This window comes from Pholis gunnellus, assembly GCF_910591455.1.
Source record: "Pholis gunnellus genome assembly, chromosome: 18".
Classification (NCBI taxonomy): domain Eukaryota; kingdom Metazoa; phylum Chordata; class Actinopteri; order Perciformes; family Pholidae; genus Pholis; species Pholis gunnellus.
In genome coordinates, this window is record NC_136545.1 from 408,775 (window position 1) to 430,759 (window position 21,985).

The 21,985-nt window shown below is 39.9% G+C and overlaps 1 protein-coding gene across 1 annotated transcript in view; it reads left to right on the forward strand.

The window, feature by feature from the left end:
• Nucleotides 1-6,078: 6,078 nt before the first annotated feature.
• The window catches only part of slc27a6 (solute carrier family 27 member 6), a gene marked incomplete at its 5' end in the record, with an annotated part of 39,203 nt that continues 23,296 nt past the window's right edge, over nucleotides 6,079-21,985 (forward strand). Inside the window, 3 exons of the mRNA XM_079178654.1 lie at nucleotides 6,079-6,565; nucleotides 11,742-11,951; nucleotides 18,378-18,536. Coding sequence (XP_079034780.1) covers nucleotides 6,079-6,565; nucleotides 11,742-11,951; nucleotides 18,378-18,536 — 856 coding nt within the window. The remainder of the gene's footprint in view (nucleotides 6,566-11,741; nucleotides 11,952-18,377; nucleotides 18,537-21,985) is intronic.

Consider the following 21,985-nt stretch of genomic DNA (forward strand, 5'->3'; position numbering starts at 1 on the left):
GATATAAATAGATGATCCCATGTTGTAGAGCATGCTCTTGGCATCCTATCTGGTATATTGGATGTTGGAATTTGATGCAGGCAACCTGGTGATATGGACTTTAAAAGTATAGTTTCAGATTGGTGGACTTCGGGAATAATAACCGAGACACGTTACTCGCGATCTCAATAGAAGGGTCAAATACATGCATTTCCCAGCCAACACGGGAGCCTTGACATCTACAGTGAAACTTCTTATGCAAGTTTATCCTCAAATGTAAGTAGCTGTGTTTTAACTGTGTGGTAAACCTGGGTCTACCACACTAGGTGTCCAAGGGGGTTGTGTGTGTGAGGGGAGGGGGGCGCGGATGGGGGCGGAAAGCTTCAGGGGCCTATAGATCATCACTTAATATGGTACCTGGAAAATCAGGAGGTAGCATGGAATTTTTTTTCAAGGCAAGCGTGGGAACCCTGATAAGTTAACCTGTTGGCCGGTCTTCACTTTGGCCTCAACATTTTAAGCAGTCTAAGAAGCCTTGTCCACCAAAGCCTTTCTCCTCAGTTGAAAATAGTATTTCTATTTCGTAAAAGTAGAAAGTAAAACTGCCCGCAGGATTGGATTTTTCATTCTTAAGCATGATACTTGGGTCTGACCTGAGCTTTATCCTCCTCATTACTATAAATAATGTCAGATGTTGTGTAACTTCACTAAGGCACTATACTAATTGTTATGCTTTTGTGTTTTCCACTGAATACTCCTTAGACATCGGACATTGTGTCTCACCGAAAGACAGCAGCACTGAGGGGCCTGCCCTTTTTTGTCCGGGATGACCCAACGAAGTTCTTCCTGGAGTGTTTGGTAAGTAAAATGATGATAATTCATCAAAAACATTTTATTCTACATGTCTCATTTAAAATCTCGCCACAAAAAATCCTTTTGCTTTAACCAGATCCTGTAAAATGCATTAAATTCTGCGTTCTTCAGCACAACTCGGAAGCCATGATTGATTTGGCTAAGACCATCAGTCATGTGACAAAAATACCGTGAAATGTCGACTGAATTGCAGGCTGCTGAACACAGTGCATTTGAGGAGAGGACAAGGTTGTAAAAATGTAAATAGTTTCAATACAGCACGTGGAGCCTCCATTTTTCCCAATTTTAGCCATTGTTGGCTGTTCTTTGGCAGAAATACTTCTTAAGAATACTCGTCCAATACAAGGTTGGTGAACAGGCATGGGACAATATAAAAATGTCATGTCATGATTATTCTGGCCAAAATATTCACAATAATAACTCATACAACGGCACTAAAATATACTGGAATTACATAATCTTACTTTTTGTTACTTTACTGCATAAATAAGAAAAATTAGAGTCTGTTATTTCTTATGCGATAATTCGTGTATTTCTTTTAAAATCAGGATCTATTTTTCACTCCTCCACCGTGATACCAAAAGCTAGACCGCTTTTTCAAATCGCTCATGAGGATATTCATGATCAACTTATTGTGAGTGTTTTAATCGCGATCCACAATAAAATCCTATACTGTCCCACTGGTGGGTGATAGCAACCGTGCTGTTGAGTCACAATTTTAACATTTCTTTTTAAAACTTCCACAAGCCAAATGGCAAGAGCCAGTAGAATAGTACTAAAGTTAGAATGAGTAGAAATGTATTTTGTCTTTAAACTTTCCTTAGCACTCAATCATGCATGTGTTGCTCTTCCTCAGGACACTGACCATGAGAAGACAGTCCTCAGAGGTGTGTCTGTTGCCATCCTCACCATCATTGAAGATGATGATGCTGCCATATCACCAAATGTGAGCGATGTAGCGGTTGTGTTGGAAGGGACCATCGTACTTCATGACCTACCAGACCTCTCTACTGCCTTTGGATACCTCTTTGGCCTACTGTATGCCATGAACATTGACTATCCAAAGGAGATGAGGTATACCTTCGAATCGATTCAGACGATCTTTTTTGAGCTTGGCTCTCGATGCTCACAGCGCATACGGTCTCTGAAAACAAAGCTTTTGCTTTAAATCTGATGGAGAAGCCAGACAGGACCTAAAGCTATGTTTTGTTCCGTTCTGTTCCTGTTTGAATGCATTGTTTGTTCTCGTTTAACCATTTATGTCATATAATAGAGATATACACATATATCTCTATATCTATATATATACACACGCACACGCATATATTTACATATACATGTGTATATATACAGGGACATGTATGTTGTTTTAAATATTCAAGTTCATTGCATTGACTTTTTGCATAATTGCCTTGCTGAATCCAGTGCCAATACATTGTTATGTACAAGCTTGCACATAGGACATACATATGTGTGTATGTATATATAAATATGTGTGTATACGTATGTGTGTGTGTGTGTATACACACACACACACACACACACACACACACACACACACACATATATATATATATATATATATATATATATATATATATATATATATATATATATATATATATATATATATATATATATATATATATATATATATACATACATACATACATACACATATATTTAGATATACATGTGTATATATACAGGGACATGTATGTTGTGTTTTAAATATTCAAGTTCATTGCATTGACTGTTTGCATAATTGCCTTGTTGAATCCAGTGCCAATCCATTTACTGAAGGCCAGACTGACCTCATTGAGTACATTTAACTCGTGTTCAAAACCTTTTTACCAAGGTGAAATAAACAAGGTTTTAGCTAACTTTGAGCTGTGTGCCTTTTTATTATATTTATAATGTATTTATTGAGAATTCCTTTCATACAATTACAGCATCATACATTTTCATTGAGTTATCTAGGAACATTTCTATCTCACTGAAGCAAGATTTATATGTTTATTCAACTAGTATATCTGTGTTTGTAGAAGGCAGAAATACACGGCATTGAAACAATGATTTTATTATTAGCCTCACAGAAATATCATAATTCTGTGAACAAGAAAATTGAAGTTGGCAGAACTCGAAATACAATTATATAGCAACATAAATTTGTATTGATTTTTAACGTATATTTTTTGTCTCACTGAAACAAGAATAGTATATTTATTCAACACAAATATCTGTGTTTGTCAAAGGTAGAAATACATGGCACTGAAACAAGAATTTTATTGTTACCCTCACAGGAATTTCATAATTCTGTGAACAAGAAAATTTAAGTTGGCAGAACTTTTGTCCAAACTTGTAAATCTTAGTTAAGTCAACTACCGTAGTCAAAAGTTGAGAAAACTTGAAAATCGATTGCATCAAGTTGCCTTGATATTTTAAGTTTTGGCAAGGTTTTTTTTTACAGTGTATAGTGCAGACATTCATTTGCACTGCTCTCCCAGTGGGCCTGACATTTTTGAAATGTTTCTAATGTGAATGTAGGAAACATTCTCTCGTTGTTGTCGACGAGGCCCTTTGGTAAATATAAGGAAGTAGAGCCTTTGTGGGATGTTTGGAATGTTAACGTTGACATAGAATCATGAAGGACTGCTCGATACAAAAGCATTGTGAACCTAAGTTCCTTTGACAGTTCTGGTTTGTGACTGCGTGAGTCAATTTGTGCACACTTGACAGTTGCATGCCAGCAAATTGAATGTATTCTAGAGACTTGCCAAAATGACTCTTGCTAGTTTTCTACCCTGTTAGTGGCATGAGCTCACTCAGAGGATCACTCCATCAGTCTTTGGACAAAAAACGACAAAATATCTCAACTAATGGCCAGACAAACAGGAATTTTTTGGGGATTCTCAAAGGATGTTTCCAAATGATATCGGTGTCCCCGTCCTGTCCTCTAGTACCGCTGTCAGGTCAAAAACGTCCCTTTATACAGCGAAGGGTGTTTATGTTGGGGTGGCTCTAATGTAATAATAGTAATAATCTACTTTATTTATAAAATACTTTTCTTTACAAGGTTCCAAAGTGATTTACAAAAAAAACAGCAGATGAACAACACCAACAGTCAAATCAAAATGAAAACAACATAGGGATTATGAAAACATAAAAACACAGGAGGATAAAATTAAGATAAAAAAATATGTATAAAATAACAAGTGAGGGATGGCCAAATCCAGAATATTCATTAATACTTTTCTATAAAAGAAATATGTAAGAGGGGATTTAAAAACACAAACGATTGGCTGAATATTTTAGATTATGTTTCATATATTACACTGTATATTATTTCAGAGAAACACTAGTGTTAACATCTACAACAAGTTAGAACTTTATCCTCTGCCTTTTGATGTTAGCCATCACATCCGAGTGCTTCATTTGATCAAAGAAACTTTTTTCTGTTGCTACTTTTCCTTGTGCTCAAGAAGACTTGAAGTTTCAGCTGAGAAACATCTCAGTGGCAGTACAGTAGCTTCCCCTCGGACCCGGTGTGTACTGTCTCTGGTAGCGGTGGAGCACACAGACAGCATTAACCCGCCACAATGCACTCCCTCTGTCCCTCTGTTATCTGACTAGTAAACACAGGAGGGGCTCCTCAGCACGCCCACCCACTCACTTCAACTGTAGCTGTCACGTGATTTCACTTCCAGAGAAACACCTGACAAGTTGCCTCAAGAAATCAGTTATACAGGAAGTGTGGCGAGTTTGCCCTTCAAAATAAAAAAACTCTCGTGCTACACAACTTCTATCGTGGATAGTGCGTAACAACAATCAACACAGTGTAAAATACAAGACATGATTTAAAAATAGAAACATGTAGACATTTACAATCAAATATAAAGATATGGTAAATAAACAAACAGATAAATATTAAAACAAGTATATTATTAGAGTGTCACGTGTATATTAATAGGGAAAGGAGCGCAAAGAAGAAATTGTCCTGGGGATGTAAGTGTCAGAGTCAGCGGTGGTCCCGGGCTTTGTTAATGAGTCCAACTGCAGAAGGGAAGGAATTGTTTTGGTGGTGTGAGGTCTTGGTCCTGGACCGCAGCCTCCTGACACAGAGTTTGTGTCCATGGTGAGAGGTGTCAGCTACTATCTTTATCTCCCGCCTCAGGGTTCTGGAGGTGAACAAGTCGTGGAGGGACTGCAGATCACCCCTCTCTCAGCAGAGCGAATGATACGCTATCATAGCATATATTCAACTATGTAAAAATGGCTAAAGTAGGCCCCTATTTGTTGCTGAGCCTGTAGTCGTGGTATTTTAGTGACTAAATGAGTCCAAATTTTGTCTGGTACTTTTCTCATTATTGTGAAACGCAAATACTGTGGTGCTGTACCTTCAAGACTGTTTTCAATTCAATCAGTTGTCCTTTTGCTGCCTGCAACTGCTATTATTATTATCATGGAGAATTAGATTTAAATGTATAATTATTATTTCTTGTTGGAAAGTTTTAAGGCTCAGTCAAAGATAGAGATGTCCTGATCATTTTTTCCATGTGATCAGTAATTTTTAATGCTGAGTATCTGCTGATGCTGGCCACCCACTCACTCACCTGCTCCCCATTCCCCCGTCAGTCCTGCAGCATAGATATAGTCTACCAGACCACAACCATCCATTTGCCCCATTGACTAGTTTGCATCCGTTAGCTTTCCAGCATTGTCTCTCTCTCTGCCTGAACCCTTGCCCCCCTGCCTGTTAAGTTTGTATTCTCAGACTGATCTCCTGGTTTTGAACCTTGCCTGTTTTTGGAATAAAAGCCTCAAACTCTGCTCTTACTTTCTGTGTTGTGTGTTTGAGTTTGATACCGTTTTGTGCCACCACCTTCATGCTCATTCATGATTATAGTTTTCTGTTTATAATTCTGTCTGTTAATGTTATTTTACTTCTTGTTTGTAATTATTTCATAATCTACACTTTTTTTTCCATCACTGGTGATATTATGTTATTCTGGACTACTCAAATTGTCTTCTTTTATTTTGAAGTCAGGGTTTCTCATGCCGGTCACACGTCGTGTGGCTTAGCGCCTGTAGGCTGGCCGCTTACATCACGCAGACAGTGTTTACCACCTGGACTGGACCAAGTAGCAGAGTATGAATTGAGCGGCGCGTGTCCCCGGCTGTCTCCACCGTGTCCCCCCTCCCTTTCACTGTCTCACAGCCGCAGACATGACTCTGTCTATGGGATGGCTCTCGGCCCTGGTCGCGGGTCTTTTCTCTGCTCACGTCTTGCAGATGCTCTGCTTCCCGTACTTTTGGAGGGACCTGACCTTCCTGCTGAAGGTGGTCAGGTACGGCGTGAGGCTGGAGCTGTCCAAACTGACGTCCAGCGTGCGCACGGTGCTGGACCGGTTCATCCAGCAGGCGCAGCGCATCCCCGACAAGCCGTTCGTCATCTACGACGGACGCGTCCACACGTACCGGGAGGTCGACCTGCGCAGCAACAGACTCGCCAACGTTTTCCTCGAGAGCGTGAAGCTGAGGAAAGGAGACTGCGTCGCTTTGCTTATGAACAACGAGCCCGACTTCCTGTGCGCTTGGTTCGGGTTGGCGAAGGTCGGCTGCTCGGTCGCGTTCCTCAACACCAACATCAAGTCCAGATCTCTGCTGCACTGCTTCAACTGCTGTGGAGCCAAAACTCTGATCGTTGGTTCAGGTAAAGCTGTGACCTTCACTTGTGATCACTGTGGGGTTCACCAGGGTCATCCCCATTCCTCCTGTCTGCTCCAGCAGAGCACATCCATACTTTTACATTTCACTTTATTTAACTTCCCTCAAACTGTTATTCATATCTCTGTATCCATCAGGTTTGTTTAGACTCCTCAACTTCCCAGACTGCCTCTGTTATCCAGACACTGAGCTGCAGGTATTATGAGTATGTGGCTTTCACTTACGGCGGTTCTGACCAAGTTTTATCATTCAGTATTTATTTGAATTCTATTTTTTGGACAACTTGAGCCCTGCATGATAATTAGTTCATCCTTTTTTCTACAGTTCAATAGCTCAGCATTGCAAAATAAATAACTTTCTTGGTTCATATATATATATATATAATCAGCAGCACTTGTGTATTTTACCTAAATAAATATACTTTGTTACTTTCATCCTCTAGTTCATAGTCAATACTGTAACAGAAATGCCTACATTAGCCCTGATCTTACTCCTGTGAACAAAAAATTAAATTCCAATCTGAATTCCAGGAGAATACATTTCCCCACCGCGGGACTAATAAGGGATTGATTATTTGTATTATTATATATGACAATCAGATCATAAATATAGCAGCAAACAACCTCCATGTACACTACCGTTCAAAAGTTTGGGGTCACCCAGACAATTTCGTGTCAATTTTCAGTTTCTTCGCAATTTCTCGCATGGAATAGCTTCATTTCTAAGAACAAGAACAGACGGCGAGTTTCACATGAAAGTTCTCTTTTTCTGGCCATGTTGAGAGTATAATCCAACCCACAAATGTGATGCTCCAGATACTCCTATGTAGATATTTCATTAAAAACCAGACGTTTCCACCTAGAATAGTCATTAACCACATTAACAATGTATAGAGTGTATTTCTGATTCATTTAATGTTATCTTCATTGAAAGAAACAGTGCTTTTCTTTGAGAAATAAGGACATTTCTAAGTGACCCCAAACTTTTGAACGGTAGTGTAAATGTGGAGTAATGTCTACCTGAGCAGAGAATGACGTGTGTGTGTTGTAATCTGAGCTTTTCCTCTCTTTTTTCTTAAACTCAATTCCATTTTATTTGTATCGCCCAATATCAGAGAAATTGAATTTGCCTCATAGGGCTTTACAATCCGTACAGCATACAACGAGTTGTCTTCCAGTCAGAAGTTTGCCGGTTTAATCCCTGGCTCCTCCAGCCCATGTCGCTGAACCCCAAATTGCTCGAGAAGGCTGTGACTTCGGTGTAAAAATGTGTGTGAATGTGAATAAGTTTAGTCCTGATGGGCAGTTGGCATCTTGCATGGTAGCCCATCAGTGTGTGAATGGGTGTGAATGGCATGTAGTGACTATAAAGGTGCTATACGTATGCAATTCCATTCACCATTTACACGTTCTGTTCTTGGATCGGATAGGGAAACATTCCCCAAAGAAAACCTTCTTTAGTGCACGTTCATGCATGTGAGCGTGCACCACTGGCTAGCTCTCACTGGCAAGCGTAGCGCCCACCCTCCAGGTTCCCTCTCAGGTAGCTGTTAGCTCTGTCAGCACCGTTAGCTACGAGCCGCCGGCTCAGCTGTCGTCATGTTGAGAGCCACTGAGAGGCACAGAATGGCATTGGTATTTCCCTATATGCATATACTGTCATAAGGAATGCAAAAACATTGTTTTTCATTGGGACACAATGTTTTATTTAGTAATTTAAATCTTCTATAGACACAAACATGTCTCTGGATAGTGAAGGAGGCCCTCCAGAAACACAAAAAAGATAACAATCATGTATCATGTATGCCACAGTATGTCAGATAGAGCTGCAACCAACCGTTACTTTCCTTAGTGATTAGTCTGTTGCTCATTTTTAATGATTAGCTGTTTACAATGTTAGAAGATAGCAAAACTTGAATCCTAATTTTCTAGAACCTAAAATGATACATGTAAATGATTAAAAATGTAAATACAATGTCAGACTCATATTGGAGAAGTGAGGACCAGCAAAAATGTCGGCAATTTTTCTTGATAAACACCTAAAACTAGAGAAGAAATGCGTTTTTCACTCACAACAGACACGCTCATTAATAACATGTAGTTTAAAGACACGTGTAGTTTAAAGACACATGTAGTTTAAAGTCACGTGTAGTTTAAAGACACAGTACACTCTTTTTGTTTGTAATTTATAATTCCCAATAGTGAACCCCATTCTCTAAATGTCAGGCCAGGTCACTGTTGTTGTTTTCAAACTCAGCTGTGACTCAGACAGCTGAACTCTGAAAACTTCCAAACTTGTACCCTGCATTAACATGGTTCCATTTATAATATTTGCTGTGCGATTTGATGACAGAACAATAATAACTTTTGTTGAATCATATTCCGCTTTCACCCGTGTTTTACTGGAAGAATCCTGTTTCTACAGTTAATAGGAATCACCACGCTGCAGCCATGTGACAGATGATTGCTCAACCAAACAAGCATGATATTGGTCAGGGACACTGTCCTCACCACAACCCCAGTGGAACAGGAGAGGGATTCATGGAAGAGCTGCAACAGTCAGACACTGAGAAGAGATGTGGGTCATACATCAGCCCTGTTCCCATAGGAAGTGGCGGACTTGCTATCAAAGCCATACTTTTCTTTCTGACCACTGTCAATCCCTCTTATAAAGTATCTCAGGGAATTCTCACAACAGAATTTAAGCTCACCAGATTTAGGTGGGAAAGTTATGTATTTGGTCCAAAACAAGACAACATGCTTGTGTGTCTGTTTGTAGTGTTGAGGAATCTGACAAAAAAAGAAAAATTCAAAAGCTTATGGTTCAGAATTATTAAGCAAAATCAGATTGTAGATGGTAAGAACTTGTGTTGTTGAGGACAATCCCATTCTAGAGCTCATGTTCAGGGGTTATTAAAGTAAATCAGATCAAGAGCAGTGCTCCCCAACCTTTTTTAAACCTTGGCACCCCACATGCCCATCCACACAACGCCCATACCGTTTTGTCATATTGAAAAAGTGCCTGACGACCCAGGGTGTGGAAAGAGGCATCTTCTGTTTCAAGATTTCGCAGTACATCTGCAAATTTGTGATGCCATCAATGAAGTGCAACACCTTCAGCACTCCTACATCCCCACAAAAAAACTTTAACAACTTCACTGTGTGCACTCCTCACTGTACTCCTCCCTGTGCGACGCCATTCATTTTGGATGCTATCCGGTCCAAAAAGATTGACTTTGGATTGACATCGGACCAGAGAATGGATTCCCAAAGGTCTTCATCTCTCTCAGTATGGGCCTTGGCAAATGCTAAACAAGCTTTCTGGTGCTCTGGCTTCAGCAGTCTTCTGCCTTCTGCGAGGAGCCATGCATCTTTTGCCAGCTCTGAGAAACTTGTTGCCAATTCATCTGCACTTTTCTAAGCAAAACTCGCTCATCACGAGGTGAAAGCGTACGACGCCAACCTGGGGGTTTCCATCCTTTTTTTGAATTTCTGTATCACTTTTGCTTCTGCGTTTTGACTTAACAACAATGACTTGCTCATAACTCTCTCTCCCAAGTCTCCAGACAATTCTCTCCCATCTGGTTCCATTGTTGTAAGCATTAAGTCTGAGAGCGATTCAGTGAGTTAAGTGCCACTTTAATTCTCAACCGAGAACACCTGTTTGAGTGGGAAGGTTCCAAAGACTTATCTGGCGATCAATTGTACTTAACAAGCACCAAAAACACTTTTTATGAGGTGCTATTTTGTTGTTGACCAAAAGGTATACTTCATTGCTAAAGCATCACCACTGGGCCATATCATGCATTTCTTAGTCTCTAGCAAGAAAAAAAGAAGTGATATCAGCAATGTGCTTGCTTTAGGAGCTATTTTCTGTCAGGTACACATTCTTCCAGGATAGACCGAGCGGAAGAATTGTAACAAAATCAGCAGGGCTCCAAGAAAAAGGTCTGCACTCTTTTCTCTCATCATACAAGGTTACAAGGTTATTTTATTGTCATTATACAACAGTGTTGCACTACGAAATGCAGATTGAAACTATATCATTTATGGAGGGCTGAGGATGAGTTAAGGAGTCACACACTCAGAGGAAAGAAGCTGTTCTGAAGTCTGGTGGTTCATCGGCTGATACTTCTGTATCTCTCTCCAGATAGCAGCAGGTGAACAGGTTGTGTCTGGGTGGGTTTAGTCTTTAATATCCTTTGAGCTCTTCTCAGGCTCCTCTTCTCACCAATATCACTGATGCTCAGTAGACCAATGATGTTCCTGGTGGTTTCTATCACCTCCTGTCCTGGACCGTACACATCCCATGTTAGTTTGTAATGTCTCCAGTCAGGAAGCTTTCTATTGCTCCTTTGTAAAAGTTAAAAAGAACTTGGCACTGGAATTTAGCCTTCTTATGTTTCCTGAACAAATACAGCTGTTTGTGAGCTTTCTTCACCAGGATGGAGATGTGTGAGGACCATGTTGGGTTGTTGAGCACCAGGTTATTCTCTGAGCTCCAGAGTGACATGACAGTGACATGACAGTGACATGACGTGAACGAAAAACAACATTACAATAACCATCTTTTCATCTTGTAAAGAGCATAAACAAATTATCTGAACAAAGTAGAAAAATGCCTTTAAAGGCAACACTCTGACGGTTGTTGATATCCTCTCTATATGAAGTCTCATTATTGTAATTAGCTATCAATTTTACTAATAAGTTTAAATGAGCATTCATTCATATGTTTTTGTCAGAATGTAGTAAAGTATGTGTCCAGTCCAACTTTATATAGCTCTGCCCAAAACAGTGTCTATTAATGTCTATGTATCACTTTTGTACACTGTTGCCATGACTCATCCACACATTGAATGACAATCGATATGTTTTCATATCTGATGGGATCATCATCTACTTTCAACGTGTAATAGGAGCCTATTCCCTCACTGTAGCCTCAGCCCCTGCGGAGCCAAAGAGGCATCTAAAAACAGCTTTCAGATGATGTACACCACTTCTATGTTTTGTAAACTGTTGACATGCTATCTCCCCCTAAAGATCCGCTGCCCCCCCCCAAGACAAAAATGGGTCAATGCGGGTCTCTAAGAGTTCAATAAAAATTCAAACCATATTCAAAGTATTCTTGTTATGAAATATGGCTTTGCTGTCTCGATCTCCCAGGTTTATTGGAATGTCTGGACGGCATCCTCAGCAGCCTGCTGGAGGACAACATTCAGGTGTGGGCCATGAAGAGCCAGAGTGAGCACCCGCAGGTGCACACTCTGTGGGATAAGATGGATGCTGCCTCCGACCAGCCTGTACCAGCGGTGTTACGTGCCACCACCTCCCTCAAATCCCCCACCCTCTACATCTTCACCTCTGGAACAACTGGTGAGTGTGTGTTGTTTCTACAGCTCGGTGAGGAGTGACATTTGATGTCATAGTGCTCTTGTTTCAGTTCGCACCGCTCCTACTAATAATACACTACTGATACAATACTACAATACTAGTTGCTGGCAGTGAATAATGTGTAATTGTAGCCACAGTGTTCTTGTGATAGAGGGATACATGTTTCCTTTTGACAGCTCCACAAATGTGCTGTATGTAACTAACTGTGTTGGGGTGCTGCTGAACAACAGATTATAGACCTACCCTCCGACCGATTGAGCACAGAGCCACCCTTCAGCTATGTGGGACTTGACTGGTTCCGTCCTTAGGCTGTTACCACAAGATGGCTAAAGGCAAAACATATGCTATACTCTCTTTATACTTTTATTTCAGGCGACAACCTCTGGTTCTGAAAAGTGAAGCCAATGCGGAAGTGTCTTAAAACCTGCATTCTCTCTAGTGTCCATCAGGAGGCGACTCCTCTGGTTGTATAGAAGTCTATGAGAAAATGACTCTACTTCTCTCTTGATTTATTACCTCAGTAAACATTGTAAACATGAGTTTATGGTCTCAAACTCTAGTTTCATGTCTTCTTCAATACAGCATGATGTTCATTTAGTAAATTCTGGTCCAATTAGAGTCAAACAGACCACTCAGCACTTATTGTATTCATATTAGTTCGTTGCACTTATTGTATTGGTTTGTTTCTGCACTGTACGTTTGCTCTGGTTTATGCTCTTAGATACTTGTTTAACAAAGGAGATGCACTTATGACTTCTGGTGACTAGTAGTTCTCTTGAATACCTATGTTGAATACACTTATTGTAAGTCGCTTTGGATAAAAGCGTCTGCTAAATGACTGTAATGTAATGTAATGCAGTGGCGGGCCGTGGATTTTATACCTGGGCCTTCAGTGCTGTTCTACACTTCTAATAACCTCATTATGACGTCACAGCTATGGGTTATTATTTGTTTCGTGTAAAAGCCGCATATTCACATAACACTGCAACATTTGACAAATGAAATAAAATGTTACATGAAGTTCAACACCTAGCATACAAAACACGAAATGCAGAGTGCAGATACATGAATACGAGTCCAAATCAATGTAACACAATGACAAACTCACAAGAGCAGTCGCATATATTCGTATGACAACAAAGCAACAAATCAATCCAGCAGACCTGCAGCGGATCCACGCATTCCACCACACGAGCACGAGCCATTCAAATATTATTGATAAAAACGCCACGATAGACAAATGAACAGTAGAGGTAAACAAACGAACTTCACTTGCCAGTTGAGCCTCCACAGTTGTATTTCGCCGGTCGGTTGTCCGTCTTCCGCAGCCGTTCGGTGGTCGTCTTCGACCGCTGTTCGGTGGTCGTCTTCGGCCGTGGACCGGCGAAGGGTGGAGCTGATTCCCTGCGAACGTGGTCGTTGAGTTGTAGATCCACTCGAGTCTCTCCAAAAGTACCGACGCTCAGTTAAAATGAAAACTAGCTCCGATGCTAACGCAATTAGCGGCGAACAATATATTTAGCTGCCTGTTGAAGACAGACAGCAGTTGTTCCGGCTTGGTATGTGAAAAATTCATATGTACAGGAAATTGAAGCCATTATAAAAGATTAAATCTAAGGGTATGGATCTAAAATGCAGAAAAGAGAGAAGCAATATCTCAATCGAACCTCAACGATACTACCGGTAACATCGGCGTGTGTAGCTACATATTGCGACGTCTTCGGGCAGTAGAAGCCACACTGTCAAAATTTCTTGCGAAATTTTCTAGTTTTTATAGCCATTTCATAGCTTTTCTGCTCGGTTATGCCAGTACTGTTTATGTTAGTGTTATTTAAGCCTGTGAAGTTATGTACATTATTTACAAGATATTTACATGTTATGTAGAGCCATTCACAGTCATTTAAATGAGGCTAGAAAATGCATTTCCTGCTGAAAATGCGTTGGAATGCTGAAAGCTGAAATGAATTGCAAAAACATTGCTGAAAATAGATATCCAATTTAAAAAAAATTGCAAAAAGCTTAATAATTCAAAAAGTTTAAAGATTGCAAATATGAAAAGTCAGCATCACCCCTCTCCTGAAAGAGCTGAACATTTTAATATTTGAACGGTCTCTGTGGTTTAAAAAATGTCAGCAGTAGTGATATTTGTTGTAGTATTAGTTGAAAGCTGAAATGAATTGCAAAAACATTGCTGAAAATAGATATCCAATTCAAAAAAAGAATTGCAAAAAGCTTAATAATTCAAAAAGTTTAAAGATTGCAAATTGCTGAAAATACAGAAATGGGAGACTACCTGTCTGAAAAATGTTGTAGCCTGAAAGCATTTAAACTGCACTGCTGAAAACCCTTCTAGTTTAACTGTTTAACTATGGTGTCTGTAGCTGAAAGTATGAGAAAGAAGAAAGTTTTGAAAGTTGAAGAAGTTTAAGAGGATTTGAAGATTTTCTCCATAGATATCCAATTAAAAAAAGATTGCAAAAAGCTGAATAATTCAAAGTTTAAAGCTTACAAATATGAAGTCATATCACTCCTCTCCTGAAAGAGCTGAACATTTTAATATTTGAATGGTTTCTGTGGCTTAAAAAATGTCAGCAGTAGCGATATTTGTTGTAGTTGAAGTTGTAGTTGTAGTAGAAGTATTATAAGTAGTAGAAGTATTAGTAGCGTTAGAATAAGTGTGTGTGGGGGGGTCCTCTAAAAGTATCCAAGACCTGAATGACTGAATGAGAGAGATGCACACAGAGAGATAGAGAGAGAGAAGTGTATGTGCACGTGTGTCTGTGAGTCTGTGTTTATCAACATTGCTGATTACCTTAATCACGAACACCTGTGTGCCAGCAGCCTGTTCATGGAGAACAGACAGGCAGACAGACAGTTACATGGACTGAGTGAATGTGAGAGAGAGGCAGACAGGCAGACAGACAGATGACTGAGTGAGTATTTCACTTGTGTCATGGTGTGTGTACATCTCACTGGAATCAGGAAACTTGTCAGGATACCCATATTTGATTGGCTGAGCAGCATCACGCATATCTCCAAGTCGTGTGTGCGTGTGTGTCTCAGTGCCTCTGTATGTTTATAAACATCACTAATGAGCTCATAGAAACACCTGTGTGCTTGGGTGCATGGTGATTGCAGCACCTGTGTGAGAGATTAGAGTGAACAGCGATTTTCAACAAAACTACCTGTCGAACACATTCCCTTTATACCAAAACCATGAGACTAATCAATAAAATATGGATACCGTGAGAAAGATAAGACTCTGCCGAACGCGCTGATGTGTTATTTATGTTTGTGGTGTTAAAAATGTGAGCTCCAGCGCAATATACAAAACTGGTACCGTCTGCTTTCTTTGAGAAATGAGTGGTCAGATTTAACATTGAGCTCTATGGAGCAGAAAGTTGGTTTTTCCTCTCAATTAAGTGATTTTCTGCAAATGTGTAAATCTGTGGAATCCACAGTCACTTGTGTACGACAACGACACGATTAGCTACTTCAAGATCATTAAAATATATATGAAGAGTGAAAATTGTGGAGGCAAAGGCAAAAGACAAATATTTTTTTCATAAGAATCTGAAGCTGCTCTTCACTCTAGCGGTGACATCACGCACTCTAAGCTGCGCAATACACACCCATTATAAAGGCAGAAAAGGACTGAAAAAATCATAAAAGTTAAAATGGGACAGTTCAAAAAGTATAAAAGATATCAAAAAGCTGAATTATGCGGCAATAGATCAGAATTTTCTTAACAGTTTAAAGTTAAAATGGTGCCTGTAGCTGAAAGTATGAGGAAGTAGAAGGATTTGAAAGTTGAAGAAGTTTAAGAGGATTTGAAAATATTCTCCATAGACATCCCATTCAAAAAAAAGTTGCAAAAAGCTTAATAATTCAAAAAGTTTAAAGATTAGAAATATGAAGAGAAATAGCACACTTCTCCTGAAAGAGCTGAACATTTTGATATTCGAACGGTTTCTGTAGCTTAAAAAATGTGGAAGGAGAAGCGTTGTTGGAATGCTTAACAGCATTCCAACAACAATCAGGTTTATCCAGAAAAGTTTGACATGCTTCTCCTCACACAGCGTTGCCAACAGCGGCACGAAAAGTATCTCCAAATGTGCGGCCCGATCGGGAATCGTGTGCAATGACTTTTATAAGAGATTCGCCCAGTGGTTTTCCCGAAAATCGGAGCAAAATTTCTCCATTCACTTGAATGGGGTTTCGGCTAAGAGAGCTAAAATAACACTTAACTTTGGGCCCATATTGAGGAGCCATACTTTCACGTAGAAAAATGATTCAAAGTTTAAAACGTAGACAAAACGCTGGACTTTATTGAGCTAAATGGACATTTTGATAGCCAGCACAGTTTTCATGAAGTCACAGATTAAGTTTCAGGAAAATTTGGGTCTGTTTTTGACTTTATAATGGGTGTGTATTGCGCAGTTTAGAGTGCGTGATGTCACCGGTAGAGTGAAGAGGAGCTTGAAATTCTTGTGAAAAAAATATTTGTCTTTTGCCTTTGACTCCACAATTTTCACTCTTCATGCATAATTTTGGGATTTTAAAGTAGCCAATCTGGTCCTTGTCATAGAAAAATTACTGTGGAATCCAACAGATTTACACATTTGGCTAAAAGAGCCGCAGAGCGACATGAACTCCAACCAACTGCTCCATTAGACTCAAGGTTAAATCTGACCACTCATTTCTCAAAGAAAGCAGATGGTACCAGTTTTGTATATTGCGCTGGAGCTCACATTTTTATCACCACAAACATAAAAACCACATCAGCGCGTTCGGCAGTCTTATCTTTCTCACGGTATCCATATTTTGGCACTTAGACTGCTGCTTTTTGTTAAAGGGAGGCAGAAGTTTTGTTCAAAATCACTGTTTACTGTAACGTTTCTTAATCAGTCTACTTCTCCAACCAGGTGCGTCCTCACCATGGCAACCAGTTACACACACGCATGCACGCTCTCTCTCTCTGTCTGTCTGTCTGTGTCTCTCTACACGCACACATATTACTTGGAGATATTCAGTCAAAGGCATTGTTAGACCTCCTGTCTGCCTGTCTCACTCACTCAGTCCATATAACTGTCTGTCTGACTGTCTGTCTTTCACACTCATTCACTCAGTCTCTCTCTCTCGCTCTCTATCTCCTTCTTTATGTCTGTCTCTCTCTCTCTCTCTCTCTGTGTCTCTCTCTATCATACAGTCATATACAGACTTTTCCCCTTTCACCCCCGCCCCCCCATTTCAAAATAAAAGCCCCACAGAATGAATTCTAACTGAAATGCTTGTGATGAAGTCATTTTAGTGTCAAACCTCTGTCTCCTCTCCCCCTCTCTCACCCACCCAGTCCCACCCTTTCAAAATAAAAGCCCCACAAATACAAGATTCAATCCAAGAGTATGAATCTAAAATGCAGAAAAGAGAGAAGCGCTATCTCAGTCGAACCTGAACGACACTACCGGTAACATTGGCGTGTATATATATTGCGATGTCTTCGGGCAGTAGAAGCCACACTGTCAAAATTTCTTGAGAAATGTTCTAGTTTTTATAGCCATTTCATAGCTTTTCTGCTCGGTTATGCCAGTACTGTTTATGTTAGTGTTATTTAAGCCTGTGAAGTTATGTACATTATTTACAAGATATTTACATGTTATGTAGAGCCATTCACAGTCATTTAAATGAGGCCTTTGCACACTTTGTTGCTGTCATTTACACCATTTTGTGTCTGAGGACATGTTATGTTAAAATAGCATTCAGTTATTGGGGCTATCCTTCTGTGACATTTCAGTTTACAAAAAAAAAACTAAACTTATCACGACCCATAGAAAAAAACTGTAATTACATTATGGGTTGGATATCTGCGTCACGATTTTTGATCGATGTCTCACTTATCTCATGAAAAGCATGTCTTGGAAAATAGATGGCATTCATTTTCATATGAATCTGTCTGAATCTACCGTGAGATCAGGCTTTGAAGAAAGACACTAAAAACTTGTTTCCACTACGTCATTCGTCCGTCAGAACAGAACAGGACGGGCTCTGACTTCTGCTAATTCTGCTTTCTTCACCGTCTCGGATCACTGTGACCTGAAGAGTGACTTTAAAACAGAGCGAGGGAGGCAACACAGAGGGGGAGTGAGGGGAAACCCAGAGGGAGTCATCAGCACCTTGACAGGACTGAAAGGACGACCGTACATGACTACAATTCAGTGTGCTTTAATCATTAATGAAGTCAGAAACAATTGAATGCAGCATTGCATGACATTTTGTTGCGTTGTCATGCAGGTAGCACATGTACTCCCTCCCCATGCTAACGCTGGATTCAGCAGGGTGGCAATGCAGTTGAAATGATTATTTTGCAACATAATTTAATGCATAGTTATGTATTTTCCTTTCCACAAGGGCTCCCTAAGGCTGCAGTGATCACTCACCTCCAGAGCTTGAAGGCAGCAGCAGGGTTTTGGGCGTTTGGAGCTACTGAAGATGACGTGGTGTACATCCCTCTGCCGCTCTACCACAGCGCAGCTTCCTTGATCGGTATAGGAGGAACCATAGAGCTGGGTAGGCCTCAGAATATGTCTACACCACTAATTCTTTCAGACTCACTGAACAGTATTTTGTAAGTGTTTCTTTTATAGTAGCTTGTCACATGATGTGTTGGTCTTACAATAAGCGTGGTCAGGCGCATTGAGCAGTGAGAGTTATTGTACCATTGACCAACAAAAAACTAGTCTAAAGTCAGTGATCAATATTTTTCAGCTATTTGATGGGCACATTATTCATATAGTAAGAAGCACCTGCATTAGCGGGTTCACAATGGAAAAATGGAAATGAGTTTCCTGCTTTTAAATTTAATGAGAGATGACACTTTGATTGGTTTGATGATGATTAAAGTGAAATCAGCTGCAAAAAATGATAATATAATAATAATATCCTTACATTTGCAAAAATGTGGATGCATATTATGAAAATCAGGGTTTTATGAGTGTTTTTTCACAGCACCCAAGTGGAATGAACAGAAAGAAACTATGCTACTATGTCTTGGTTTCATCTACGGTTACACTGCTGTTCTCCTCTGCTCTCTGTGTCGGTGTTTCACCGACAGCAAGGCTCAGCTCCTCACAGAATTAAAAAATGTAAGAGAAAACAAAGAATTTGGATCTAAATAGTTAAAAGGAATCTAGAAAAAAAACAGACTTCAAAGGGTTTACTTTTAACTTGCAGAAGTGGAGTTGGACAAGCCCTTAATGCATTGGCACCATTCACTTTAGACCAGCGCTATAGTTAGTTTAAATAGGGCCTACAACCAAATGTATGCACATGATCTGCTGGTGGAAGTTTTCACCTCAAAATCTGCGTCAATCGGCCAACCAGTAAATTAAAGAAGCAGAAGGACTTCTTTCTCAGATGTTGCCATGTACACAGTAAAAGCTGTCCAAGGAAAAAAAAGGTTGTATGCTCAGTATAATAGCTGTTGACTTTGCAAGATCACTCTAATTTTTGATGAGATTTTGAGAGGTGAGTTGGAGCCGACAGCCTACATTGCCAGAAGGAGAGGAGACTATTCAATTCTAGCCTATTTTGTAGCTTAATGTAGCTGGTAATGTAATAAGCCTTCACAGAAGCTGGCAAATTAATTTATTTCTGTTATGTGGCAATAAACAACATGTAGCCTGCCGATAACTGATATATTCTGAGCTTCTCTACACATTTTGGGCTTATTTCTATCAAGTTTCAGTTTTGCTGCCTATATGCAGTATCTCAATCTTCACAATAGTGGTATTATTGTGGCAGCTAAATCTTCGAGGCCATTGGTGCTGTGCAGCCATCAGGGTTTGAAGGTTTTTACTTAAAACTATACAATGTCACATCATTTTGGACCCTTATTATTACTTAAGATGACACCCAAAAAGCTTAAAGACAAAACTTTCTATAATTCATTATTTTATTATTTAAACATATCACTTGTCTTCGTCTCAGCAGGACTCGAACATTGAATAGATAAATTACAGCACCCTTGGTATATATTGAATCGGCCTACTGGTGTCAAACGATTAGTCTGAAAGATTGTAATGATATGAAAACAAAACAAATAGCCTTTTCCTAGAGGCGCTTTTTGAAAGTGAGGTCATGTGCATTATTGAGCTGACACTTTGCTGAGCCACAGTGAAAATAAAGGATCATATTAGTAAAGTAGGGCTATTTTTATTAATACAAAAATATTGGGTTCCTTATGGCTGTATACATGCATATATATCCATATATCTTTCTACACAACTGTTTCCATAGACAAATAATGATCTACTTTCAAATCTAAAATGGCCCTGCACCAGGAAATCCGGCACGGTACCAGAGAGCATTAGGCCTAACAACATTTTGATGGTCTTCGTTACATAATAGGGACAGGAGACAGACAGTGTCCACTGACCACAGTGTAACTGCCAAACAACAGTGACCCCTTTGAGGACCCACTGTTCCACAACTAGTGGCTTAATTAGAGGATTTAGAGCAAGAAGTGGACACTGAAGACTATTATGTGAATGCTTTTGTTTTTGGTCATGGTTGCTGTGTTTGCTCTCTTCATAGAATGGTTCACTGTGTGAACCTTGCTTTTGGAAAAGCAGCAAATTCTTATCGGCTATCCTATTGATGAATCTTTGGCTTCTGCATTGGATCCAACTGCTACAAAAGTTGAAAGTTCAACGTCCTTCACTGGTAGAGATAAACATCCCGACAGGTTGTGCTAACAAACCTTGGTGAGGCCGGTGTCCTGACAGATTTATATGTTGAAAAGTAGACACATTGGGCTGGCATTGTCAGACCAGACGTACACCTGCCTGGACTCACAAGTCAGCCTCTGAAACGCTTCGCTAAGCTAGAGTCTGAAGACAGTATCCCTGGTTTCATTGCTAAAACTGTGTGGAAGTGATTATAGAGTTTTTAAAAAACTTGATAGAAGAACCAATACAAAGTCTTGTGGTGGGCCCGGTGACATGCAGAAGTCGTGTGCTTGTAAACACTGTCGTAGCAGAAACACTTGCACAGAACAGTTGCAGCTACAGCTGCTCTGCTAACGAGCTAACAAACACACACAGACGGTTCACGCACTGTAGCGGCTGTTCAAAGTTTAAAAAATAGAATCAATCTCGGAGCTCTCCCACCAGTAATTAGCTCCTGAATATACACCCTGTATGTCCCCGCTCATGTAGATAAACGATTGACATTTCTGAATCTAGGACATGTAAGGGGTGTAGGTTTGTTAGCGGATGTTCTTCCCGCCGTTCTAGCAACAACTTTGCATTTAGTAATCCCTAGATATTCGCTATTTGGTCTCCGATTGTCTGGTATTGCAAGACTAACACCTGCCAAGACGATACTCAACCCCTAGCAACCATTCGCCCTCTCAATTTATGTATATATATCATGGAATAACCCAAGGCTGTCCTTTTTAAAGAGGTGGCTGTTTGGTACCAATGGCTAAGACTTTTAAAACTGGGACTTGTCTAAAGAGTCATGTAGTATACAAAATAGAAGTTATAGAACAAGCTAGCTAACAAATTAGCTGAGCAATTTCTGCCTCCAAATACAAGACTCTGCTAAAAAGCTGTAGCTGGCTAGCCTTCACTTTTACTTTGTTAATAGAACACAAATCACAGTCAACAATGTTATCTTGTAATGTTGGAGAGGAAGACTGCCCTCTTAAGACTGAGATGAGCTGGTAGGACTGAAAGTCAGCAAAATAACATCAAGCTGTCTGTGAACCACAAGGTAACATTGGCAGACACTGTGCGTGTTATTTGTAATAGATTAGTTTAGTAGGCCAAAGAGAATGCCACACTGGATACATTGTACCTAAGTTTCAAAATACATAAGCCAAACATTATTTGTTCTGTTTAAGGTATCCTCCCCACTGCAAATAGGCTAGACAGTGGCTGAATTGCACCACAAGTTGTAAAACCACTACAATCTTTATCAAGAACCATGACATTTTATACACCCTCAAATAAGGT